General features: G+C 40.6%; 1 protein-coding gene across 4 annotated transcripts in view; it reads right to left on the reverse strand.

Moving 5' to 3' along the window:
* The window catches only part of LOC138051567 (latent-transforming growth factor beta-binding protein 4-like), a 35,712-nt gene that overhangs the window by 1,907 nt on the left and 21,305 nt on the right, over positions 1-12,500 (reverse strand). For 2 of the 4 annotated variants that reach the window (XM_068897795.1, XM_068897797.1), the window contains 8 exons: positions 11,037-11,177; positions 9,988-10,137; positions 8,594-8,719; positions 8,253-8,375; positions 6,951-7,082; positions 5,959-6,093; positions 5,091-5,219; positions 431-556 (listed from right to left, as the gene is read on the reverse strand). In XM_068897795.1, the coding sequence (XP_068753896.1) occupies positions 431-556; positions 5,091-5,219; positions 5,959-6,093; positions 6,951-7,082; positions 8,253-8,375; positions 8,594-8,719; positions 9,988-10,137; positions 11,037-11,177 (1,062 nt within the window). Of the gene's footprint in view, positions 1-430; positions 557-5,090; positions 5,220-5,947; positions 6,094-6,950; positions 7,083-8,252; positions 8,376-8,593; positions 8,720-9,987; positions 10,138-11,036; positions 11,178-12,500 lie in introns of all 4 variants that reach the window. The other 2 variants (XR_011132850.1, XM_068897796.1) reach the window with 2 other exon arrangements.

Raw genomic sequence — 12,500 nt, forward strand, 5'->3', positions numbered from 1 at the left:
CTAAAAGGTAACATCCCCAAACCCAATGCTAAAAATGATATTCGTGGCCGTACTGGACAAAGACAACGTTTGTTCTGGGGACATACTCGAACTTTACCCTAATAGGTCTCTAATATCTCTAATATCTCTAATATCTGTGAAAGGACCACCACTTTTGGTGCTTAGCCTTTTTCGCTCTTTCGAATTTGAAAAGCGTCCAACATTGATATGCTGTGAGGAAACCCACAATTAATATCCCTTATCCAAGAATACCAGGACAAGTCTGAATTATTTTCTCTCAATTTATTCAGTTTTAGATAATGTGACCTTTTAGCATCTTTCCCTGGATCTTTCGTTTCCCCACAACAACAGACAGAGTGGGCACTAGATAAAAGACTCTGGAAACGACAGCAATCAACTTCGGATTCAAAATGAACTATGCTTTTCTCACCTTCGCAGTAACCCCTGGAATTCTTTTTGTATCCTCCTTTACACTTGCAGTCATAGGAGCCAAAGCTGTTTGCGCAGTAAGAGTTGGAATCACATTTATATGTGTTGGTAAAACACTCGTCAATATCTAAAACGCAATGATGAAACATCAGAACTTAGTTTCGATAAAAGTAGACCATAGAGGCTCCATAGCACATGTTTAATATATAGATTTAGCCAAGCCTAAAAGCGGAGCTCCCGGGTTATTTATTCTCACAAGATAACCTGACTTGAGCCTGCGATCCAATCGAAATCCAGTACCTGGTCAACGGTCAACTTTAAAAAGCTGAAAATTTTGAAGGAACGCAGCCAGGATGAATCATGATAAAAAACTTGAATGGACGTTTTCTGGCTAAAACATTAAAAATTGCAAGCTTTCGACCACTAGAGCTGTGGTCTTCAACAGGAAAAAAGATGAATGAAGTAAAAATTCGGAAAATATTTAGTGAGATAAAAATGATAACAATAAAGTGAAACACAAGGAAAGCACTACGGCAACCCCTTTAAACAGAGCTTTGAACCTCCCTAACACCACAGAAAGAAGAAATCGAGAACTTGACAAAGTCTATTCAGCCTTACAGTCCAACGGCTATCCTTCTAAATTTATCCACAATATCAAGACAAGAAGAACCCGATCTTCCATGATTCCTTCCCCCAAAGAATTAGTTGGTATGTTTTTCAAATTAGTGGAACCGCCCAAGTCATACAACTCCTTTGTGTCCCTTTCGTACATCAAAGGTGTCACTGAACCCCTGACACGATATTAACGTTGTCAATAGGCCATTGAAAAGGCTCCGACGAGAATTTCCGATTCCTAAGTCACGACCCCCATTAGCTTCACAACCTGATGTTGTCTACAAAATCCTCTGTGGCAGGTAGATCATTTGCTACGAGAAAAAAGAACATATTAGAAATGTGAAGACATCGGCCAAAGGCTCCAGAGTTGCCAATCATGCGTCATTGACTTCAACATGTACAATGTGTCGATCATTGCCAAATTTCAGCATCAGGGAATTTCTAGAATCTTGGCACACCTTTACCACGCCTGACGCGGACAATAACTCTTCCACTTCCAGGACAATACTGCATACTTTTTAACAAAATTCGTAATCACCTTTTTTCCCTAATTTCACTTCATTGTTATCATTTATCTGGATTATGGCGCCGCCTCGATGAGCTGTAAACTTGAGCCCGCAATATGGTCACGTGATATTGGTCACATTGGCATACATGCCAGGGGTGGACGTACGTACCGACGTACGTACGGTCGTACGGTGACCAAGATGGATGGATTCATGGGTTTCTTACCCATGGTGGTTCGCGTACGCACCTTCGGCCCTCCGTGTTCCGCTATCAGTGATACTTTTTACGAGGCCGCGGACTGCTGGTGCCATAATGGGCGCTAAGCACGCGCATGGGCCAGAGAGAGAGAGAAAGAGAGAGAGAGAGAAAGAACAGCGTAGTGGTATTTCAAAATATGAAAAAAAAAAAAATTCTGTAAACGTAGAACAGGAATGTAAACTCAGGAATTAATAGAAGCCGGGGGGGGGGGGGGGGGCGATTTATATTTCTTTCGTTTTCGATTTGAAGATATTGTGACGCAACATTTTTAAGCCACTATAATTCACTATAATTCAACGAGGGTAGCACGAAATAGCATATAAATACTAATTAACTAGTGGCCCTCATTACAAGAGTTAAGAATTAAGGCTTACAATAAAATTATTAAAAATCTGCAAAACTATGAAACAATTATAAGCATGCGGCACAATATTTAGAATGAAAAATGATTTAAAAATTGCTGATGTTTAAAAATCTTCTTCCAAAGAGAATTTTTAAAAGCCTTGAGTTTCTCTGCTTTTCTCATTTGAAGAGGTAGCTTATTCCATTCCTGGCAAGCAGTCACAGTAAATGTTCTTCCAACTTCTGTATTTCGTTTCACTCGAGCACAGGCTATGTTAAAATTAGCATATCCAGACTGCCGTGAATGAGTCTCACAGGTAAATACTAATAAACTTGCAAGATAACTGGGCACGCGACCTTGCAAATGCTTGATATGATACAACCCTTGGCTAATTTAACATTCTCAAAGAAAGGAATGCATTTAAGTTTGTTAACTGAACAGAGGGTGTATAACTACCAGCACCAAGGAATATTCTTGCTGCTCTCTTTTGTAGCTTTAAAACACAATCTAGATAATTCTTATCACAGTTTGATCAGATAAGTAAACACTTACGTAATCCATTACTGGTTTAAAAATGGCATTATAAAGGAGAACTCTATGCTTTATTTCCAGGTAATGTCTAATCTTTTTTTAAAATTCCAACGCGCTAGGATAGTCACTTCTTACATCACTTATCAACATGCGATTGAAATGTCAGTTCCTTATCAATTTCTAGACCTAAGAGCTTTGCACACTGTACGTTTTCAAGCTGCGATCTTGCGATCCATTAACAGAAATAGTAATTTCATTAGGGATTCTGTTTGAAAGACGTTTGCCACAGATGGTAAGAACTTTAGTTTTCTTCTCATTTAGTGGAAGCTTGTTAGCTGTGGCCCAATGAACCGTTTCAGAAACTGCTGCATTTAAGGAAATTTGCAGACGATCAATATCCATCCAATCGACGGAACAAGTTAATGTCATATCGTCAGTATACAGATCAGTATTATCAGAACTAACATTTAACGAAAGGCCGTTAATGAACAAGACAAGCAGTAGAGGGCCCAGAATTGAGCCCTGAGGTACAGCATGTAGAATAATTGATGTAGCAGCAGATTTTAGGTCATCTATGGATACCAATTGACGCCTGTCACTGAGACTGAGGATTGAAATCATGTTAACCCATTGACTCCTGGGGGTTCCCGATTGACGAGTAAAATCGTCTGGCGATAGACAGACAAGGTGTGGCCGCTTTTGCCCGGTTTTGAAAATGTGTTGTCTAAACCATAAGCATCAGTGCAATTTATCCAGCAGGATAACGTGATCAACCATGTCGAAAGCATTGCAGTAATCGATTAAGATCATGCCACTTACACGGTCATTATCCAAGTTAAATAACAGTTCATCTATAATTCCGATCAAGGCAGTTTCTGAAACTGTGAAGCATCCGGAAATCAGATCGTTTAGAGTAGAGCCAGTTGTTTTCACAAAGATAGCTAGAAAGTCAGTCAATTGTGGTCAAAAGTTGTTGGGAAGGATGCGGGCATCAGCTCACTTCACACCAAATTCGATTTTTCTAACTATTGGCTGAAGTATTTGGGAAATACCATGCTCTTGTGTCCCCCCTCCCCCATATTCAATGTTGGAGTTCTTCAGGTAAGAAAAGTCACCATTTTTTTCCCCTGGAAAATCCAACAGTGAAAAGGGGGAGGGGGGTATCTGTAAAATGAAGTTACCTTCCCAACACTTTTGTCCATGATTGTAGCTAGAAAGTCAGTCATGTACTTGTCGTTCAGTTACTATGGAAAGTACAGGCAAAACAGAAATTGGTCGATAATTATTTAAGTCCTTCGAGTCCCCACCTTTGAATAAAGAAGAGACTTTCGCAGTCTTCCAGCGTTGAGGAAACGAGGCCGTATTGAAGGAATTATTTATTAGCTTGGCAATAGATGGAGCTATTATAGGAGCTGCTAACGTGAGCATTCGTGGACTGAGCTTGTCAATACCATTGGCTTTGTTTGAACTAATGCTGTTAAGACAGTCAATGACCTTGGCCTCTGTAAGACGTGGAATGGAAAAGACCACGATATTATCCTTTCTCGAGCAGGCAAAATTGATCAGTTTAGACATGTCAAATTTTGTTTGAGTAATTAACGACCTGAGTTTATTAGCAACAGATGTAAAATGGGAATGAAACTCAGACGCCATTTCTACCGTATCCTCGATGATGCGATCCTCAACTCGAAGGCTGTTTACAAGTTTCGACTGATTAACCATTCCTGAGATTGATTTAGCGCCGTTTACATTTTGCTCCAGTTTAAAGACATAAAACTTGAGTTTTGTGCTTCTTAACATGCCTAGTGCTTTATTTCTCGCTTTTTTATAATCAGGGTAAACATTTGGGCTTTCACAGCGTGGCGATTAAAAACCGCCATAAGCCCTTTGTTCGACCTCAACGAGAAGTATTGCCTGTTGTGCATGTAAACTAATTGAAAAATTCAGGGAACACTTCTTTTCTTTTTCAATAGTGGGGTAAAATGTCGCTTTTCGCAACCCCTCCCGAAAATATTTTGTTTGCTATTCGCCATAACTTGAGACAAATGTGACTAGATAATGCAAGGGTGTCCCTCTCTCTGTGTTGCCCAAGAGGAATTGAAGGCCGAGTGAGGCACCGTGGAAACGAGGTTGTATCGAAGCGCGTGATTGGTTTGCCGCTGTCGATAGATAGAAAGCACCGACATTTGTTGTGAAAAGCAACTGTAACATCGGAAATACTAGCGCACAAAAACTGAAGCTTAAATAGGCGAATCGGTGACAACGTTGCCAGGTGAGTTATGCAATTTAACCAATTCCTTTTCACCATTTTTTTTGCTTAGAATTAATTTTCAACAACGTAACGTTAACATAAACGCTTGGAGAAAGTTTTAGCTTTACAAATTGTGTGCAAGTCTCCAGTTCTTACCAGTGCAGTTTAGTTTTTCGTCATCCTGAGATTCAAATCCATCACTACAAGAACATTCATAGGTTGCAGGTTGGTTTGTGCATTTTTCATGAGGACCACATATGTGGGGGTCTTTGCATTCGTCGTAATCTGCATTAAAATAGAAGTAATATCGATTTAGTTTAAATGCCAGATTGGGTTAATACCTCTGACCAACCTCATTTTATAGCGTTATCGTCTTTTTTCTCTTCCACGATGACGGTCAAGATAGCAGACTGAGAGGTTTAGGGTCGCATTTCGGCAAAACGACAAACGGCAAGCAACAGGCGCAAGAAAATGAAACTTGTAACTTTCGCGTGCTCGACCCGAATCTATAGGTAAAGGCAACTATGGAATGAGTTAAAATCAAACAGGTTTCTTTGATCCCTACCGAAACGCACACTTCAGCTTTTTATCTAAAACGGATCATTAGTGGTTTGCCTAGTTTCATAGCCAGGGGCCTGTTTTGTTAAAGATTTAGTTGTGCCAGCAAAGCCGTGAAGGGAATGGAGCAGATGCAACGCTTCAGGCCCTCGCGGCTTCGCTTCGCACACTCTTTAAATTTAACTTCCGGCAACGCATGCTAAACCAGAGACATAAGAATAGTTCATAACTCCGAAAATTGGTCCGGTTCCGCGGTTAATGCAGCGACGGAATTATAAATTAACGTCTTGTCTCCACTTCAAAAATTACTGGCGTATTCTTTGTGTTTTCGAAACGATGTCGCGTAATTCGATAATATTTCATTTCCCGGATTCCAAATAAATATTTCGTCCTGTGTTAGCTCTAGTGTGGAGTAGAGTTCATACACTGATCATCGTCTTTCCCCACCAACTTACGAGTTTCTCACCAAAACATCCCTTTCTTTGTGCATCGTGATAGAATTGGAAGCCTTTAGTTAAACAATTACACTGGTAAGACCCTATTGTGTTTTTGCACGTTGCCACATCACCGCACGCGTCTCCTGTTTCACATTCATTAATGTCTGCAGCAAAAATAATAATAAAACCACATTAACGTCAAACCTCGTTCAAGGTTGCTGGAAGATTGTTGGAAATTCTCTGCTTAAGCAGAGAAGCAGTTCTTCCAGAAATGCAATAAATCAGTCGTCAGTCCTCAAGCAAAAATCGTTTGACACGGTTAGCGTTTGTGCTGGTCAAAACTTGAATACCACCATATTCAACGTTATAAAATAATTAGGATGGTACGCGCACTCTCATTGGTCAATAGCTGTGTTTAGTTGAGGGTATGAAAACACGGCTTTGACATCACACGAATGCTGATTGGTTATGTGTTGTCAGACGCGCGTTTTGATTGGCTGGTAGGAAATATGAGCGTGTATTAAGAAAATCTGTTTCATTCAAAAAGTGAAACAAACAGTATTTTCCTTCATTTGTGCAATACAATACATACTTAATTGACCGCTCCCCATAGGGGCAATTTTAGGACCAATAAAACACAACTAAACCACGGAACCGAATAACAACAACAAATACTGTTAAGATTCCGAACTGACCGGAGGCAAACTAGTTAACTATTTACAAGTGCAGTTGTGAGTTTGAACCAGGGACTACCAGGAACAAATTCAGCGAGTGGTCAGCGGGACTTGAACCAGGGTTCTCCGGATCTCAAGGCAAGCGCCCTAGCCGCTGGGCCACACTGCATCCTCCATCAGGGGCATCATAGATCCCCCCACATAACTGTCTCGATTCTCCCAACTCCCCCTCGTGCTTAGATGAGGCTATGGAAACACGAAAAACGTCCTCTATTGCTTAAGTAGACAGCAGTATCCAATCTTCAAACAATTCGGCCAGCCTTATCCACCACCAAATGAACCCTTACCAGCACAATTCGTCTCACCACCACTTGTTCGCTGATAGCCTGGTTTGCACTTGCAGTAGTAAGATCCCTCAGTGTTGATGCACTGGGAGTGGTAATTACAAATGGTGCCATTCAATTCGCACTCATTCTTATCTGGAACAAATAGAAAAAAAATGCTGTTAGGCGGAATTGGTGCTATTAGATCTTATCGTTGTTATCAGTGACAGATGAAAACAAAGTTTGTCGCGATTGAGTAAGAGCACTCTTCACAGGCCTAGGGTCATCAGATGCAAGTATTTTTTTTTACATCGTTTATAATTCAGTTCATAATTTTTCCTCTTGGTGTTCGGGTTTTTCGCTTTCCTTAAAACCCCTCCCCTATTTAATAGGCTGGTTTCAAAGTGCACAAGAACAAAAGAAGAACAAAGTGGTGGTTTGGGAATACATTTTTATTTAATGAAGTAAAAAAAAAAAATCTCAATTTTTTTGAACGACGCGGGACTCTGTTTTTGTGCTCATTTCAACAGTTGCCAATCTTAATAGACTATTTTTCAGATGTAGCTAAGTTACCTGGGCTAAGGATGAAAGCGAGGCTGCCGGTGACCCTGTTTTGATACAAGACTTTGTGCTTCTTTAAAGTTAATTAATGTAGACTAATTACAATTACAACAACACAATTTACGTGATAAAAGCGCTGAGGTCTGCATCAATACAAGGTCACTCTGGCAGCCTCGGAGCCGTTCATAAGCTAGTACATTTCTGAGTTTGCTCTTAGCCTCCTTTTCAAAGCGCGTCCGAACTGAATTCAGTTTATGTTGTTGCGATTTGCTTTCGATGTACTTTGTTTATGAACGCATGAAACGTTTTCGAATTCAGGTCTTGGAAATCGCATTTGAATGTAAATGTAAATGTGCGCTTAGTTGACTGCTCTCTACAAGGGCTTTTCAGGATCAACCGGCTCAACGGGATCGGACCGAATGCATGTGAAGCCGCCCACGGCTGCCGCCATACGATCTATGTTTGATCTCAGAGCACCGCAGACCCAGCCAGATGTAATTGACTGCGAGTCGATTTTGAGGATGGAGGAAAAGCGGAGTACCAGATAAAAACCCTCGGAGTCAGGTTGAGATCGAAACTCAGCTCACATAAGACCCGAGGCTAGAGGTCGGCACGATGGGAGGCACGGTGGGAGGCACGATTGATGAGCATTTTAAATAGAGGTGCGATTACCAATGCACTCGTAACTTGGGGAAACACTGAAGACAAAAAGAAAAGAAAAGAAAAGTATTTGTCGCAGTCACATTTTCTTGAATGGCAATTTACCTTTGCACTGATGAGCCTTTCTAATAAAACCATCCATACAATCACACAGCAGCTCCCCCTTTATGTCCTTGCACGTTTGGTGCTTCTGTTTACATTTCTTGTCTTCGGTGCATGGATCTAACTCTATTGAAAATGAAACAGCAAGTTTGAGACGTACAGCGCAGAAATTTAGAATTGTTTGTGATGGGGAGTGGGGAAGGGGAGGAGGTGACACAGATTGATCTGCATCTCGCGAAAGGTCCCAAGAATTTTAACCTCTATTGTAGATGATAAGGCATAGCATGCTGATGTTCGCAACACTCTATTTGAACTAAAAAATCTCAGTTTAATGATTTAAGTACCTAAACAATGTGTGCGACCATCTCCTTTCATTCCCAAGGGACACTGGCACGAGTAGGATCCAACAGAGTTCGTACACGTGGATTTCACGTGGCATGAATAAGTCTTCTCTTTGCATTCATCTACATCTGTTTGCAATAAAATTAATAACTGTCCGTGAGCATTGGATGGGGAGATAAAATTTTCCTCTTTTTAAAGTAAATGTAAATGTACACAACGACGAGCATGGATTTGTCGCCGCCATTTTTCTCGTGCCTGCCCTCTACTTGCGTTCGACTACCTAAGCGACGACAAAAGGTCTGCAAGTAGTCTAGTTGGTGGATAATAATTCCTATTGATTCTGAATTTCAAAGGAAAGGAACAGTTTTTTTTGTTCATCAATTGTCACAACGAGAAATTGAAAATACCTTTTTTTTTTTTTTCTAAACGGAGTTTGCTTTTCCTGTAAAAACAGCTAGCTGGATACCAGATTGTTATTTGAGACAACCCTCGCGACCCACCTTGTCAGCTGTCTATCCTGTCTTATTAATTTTTCGACCTCTTCCAAGATCAGATATAGCCTTTCTGGGTCTTATTTCCGGTTATTAGCTCATATGCCGTATGACCTAATATGGAAACTGGTGCGTCAAATGTTCTCAAGCTGGAATAAGATTGGCTTTAATTTTCAAGTGTTCAAGTGTTATGAATTTAATGATAATTTCATTAAACAATCATAACAAATTACAAAAAAATAAATAAATAAAAATAATAATAATAATAATAATAATAATAATAATAATAATAATAAACAATTATTCCATTCGTGCTTGTTGGATATGAGACTGTTATAGCCGGTAATGCCATCATCTCACATGCAATACGCGCTCATAGAATAATTGTTAAATATCCACAGCTTCTTGGTAGAATGAAAGTTTTTTTTCCTTTCGCCCATTCTAAAAACATTTGGAAAACTTGTACCAGTATGGCATTGTGGGATAGTTAAGCATGACAGTACTTTACATGTTTTTTTTTTGCATATTGTGGTATGAATTAGAGATGTCACCTATCGGTTTCCCATGAATAGAAAGCGCTTTCCATTCGATCAGAAACTCCAGGAATTCCGGGAAGGACTCAAATGGAACAAAAACTTTCTGGAATGAAATTTCGAAATTTCTGGCTTACCTTACAGGGTTGACCTTTCATTGCACAATTTCGGGATTCCAATAGTTTTTTTCCTACTGGGACGCATTCTCTCCCATATTTATTTTGGTATTTTGATAAGAACTTGGTTGAAACGATAGGCTTGACTCGGACAACCCTAAATACTGTTCCATTCGCCATTACGAAATTGTCGGACTCTTAAACAAGCATGTTTAGTCGAATCAAAAGAGATCAGAACCTTCACGAGAGAGCTGACCTTTGCACTTGATGTCCCTTCCTCTGGTTTTACTCCTTATAGCCGGTTCATAGCCTTGTGCACATTCGCAGGTGTAGCTTCCTGCCAGGTTTACACATGCGCTCCTCTCAGGGCATCTGAAGGTATTTGGATGTTTGCATTCGTCCACGTCTGAAATTGCGCAATAATGTGTGATGAAACTTGATGTCTTAATGCCCAAAAGCGAATCAATGTTAAGGAAAAGCAGCACGCGATCGAATAAAAACCCCCAAAATGCGAAATAACTACGAAAAAAGGCACCAACAACAAGGTTTAGGGCGTCCATGTTTTGTTCATGATAATGACCTATTTACCGGAAGCTATTGTGGACAGGGCTTAGCTGTTTGTTGAATTCTTTAAAATATATGTTGAGCCTGGTTCTCATTGGCGCTGCGGAACGAGTTGCAAAGAGAAACAAGCGGGCGAGCGACAGTCCGGGCGAGCGAAGCGAGCTCGTGAGGGGCCTAGCTCGAAAAACAATTGCGCATGTAAGGATGGTATTGTTTCCCGAATTCAGCGCGTTCGTCCAAGAAGCAGTATTCTGGTCGATGAAAAATGACAGGTCCTGTTGTTATGAAGATGTGATTCATAGTAAAAGCCTCCTCGTGCGATTTGCAGTCATGTTTGTTGATGTTTCGCTCAATTTCTATTAGCTAATAATTTGACACATTGAATGAGTGAGTTGTCAAATTATTAACACCTTTGGAGGGGCCGGATTCGAAAAACAACGCCATTCTTGCAGGCTCTCATTATTCGATCGCCGGATCGCCTCATGCCCCTCGCGGGCAGGCTTCGCTCCCCCGCTCGTTTCTCGCGGCTACGCCACTTGTTCCCAGAGCGCCAATGTGAGCCTGCTCGCAGGCTAATATATGTTCAGCTCTCGCAGCAGGTTGGTTACTGCCCTCTGCAAAACAAATTTATTTGATTGGAGAAGCTGGGTTGCTTTCTGTTTCATTTTGCTACCAGAATGCCAAAAATCTTGATTGCTTTACAGTATTTAAAAAAGGCTTCTTATTATCAAGTAGCGTTACCTTGGCAGTTTTTCAGTCGATCGTTAGAATCGTAAACGTTTTTGAATCCTTCATTGCAAGTGCAATCATACGATCCTTTTAAATTGATACAATAAGAATGGTCCACTGGGCATGAACTCTCATCATTGCATTCGTCTTTTTCTGCGAATAAAAAAAAAACGTGAAAAACAAAACAACATGTAGGGTATTTTTTAGGCTTCTCGACGCAATAGAAATTTGCGCTCATCACTGCGAGACAACATGGTTTCATTTGATTTCATACCCGCAATGCAATATATGTTGTATCAGAAACCCATAAGGGTTGAAACGTGTAACGGCCCCTTGTGTGCTGGGAAACAAGCTTCTGAATATTCAATTTCCTAAGTACCATATTTGGAACAACAAGAGCGAGGGGTTTCCAAATATGGTACTTAGCACTGAAACATTCAACCAATCAGTTCGCACTGAATATTCGGAAGCTGTGAACGCGCGTTACACGTTTCAACCCTTATGGGTTTGTGGTTGTATTTCATATATATCTTTCACTCATAATTACTTATCACGGGAAGTTGTGAACTCAGAAGTGACCAGCTCCCAACGTCATTGGCTTCATAGCTCAGTTGGTTAGAGCATCGCACCGGTATCGCGAGGTCGCGGGTTCAAATCCCGTTGAAGTCCTGAAAAACTTTCAGGCTTCTCGACGCAATAGAAATTTGCGCTCATCACTGCGAGACAACACGGTTTCATTTGATAACATATAGGGTATGATATTCTGATCGCCGAATATTAACTCAGGGCAGGACCATCGCCGTATAAAGGGAGATGGCTGCTTGGTCGATGCTGGAAAATAATAGAAAGAGAAAACCTCCTGACGGTCACCTTTCTACTTAACTGTATGAGCCCCTGACTATTTGCTTGAGTTGAAAAGAATCATTGTCCCTTATTTGTAACAACTTCTGTCTCTCAATATTAGGGACTTCAAGATCTAAGACGCGTACGGCGACGTCAACCAAAACCTCATCTCAAAATATTACAGTAATTTACCTCTTTCGGTATTATTTCATCTCGTTCAGGTCGTATAATGTGAGCCAAGTATTAACATTAACATTAATTGTTACAAGCGTTTTTAGAATGAAAATCGAGAATGAGGGGTTCACATTTGATGCGCACGTTGTCGAAAAAGCCTCAAACTTGGCGACTTCACGTGCTGTACCTGTACACTTCTTTCCTCACCTTTATTATTCCACTATTCCTTAATTTACCATATTTGGTCGAGAGAACGCGCAAAATATGAGACGGTATTACACTGTAGAACAGAGCAAATACGGACGGAACTGGAGTTTCCGATGAACGAAATTGTTTTCAACACGACGCAAAGCCCGAGAATTTACCTTGTCATCGCTTGTCTCTCGTCATTTCGTTTATACAATCAAATAAAGGACATTTGGCTGGCTTTCTGTGCCATTTACATCGTTCGCAAGCGCC

The sequence above is a fragment of the Montipora capricornis genome, chromosome 6 (genome assembly GCF_036669925.1).
Source record: "Montipora capricornis isolate CH-2021 chromosome 6, ASM3666992v2, whole genome shotgun sequence".
NCBI classification, from domain to species: Eukaryota; Metazoa; Cnidaria; class Anthozoa; order Scleractinia; family Acroporidae; genus Montipora; species Montipora capricornis.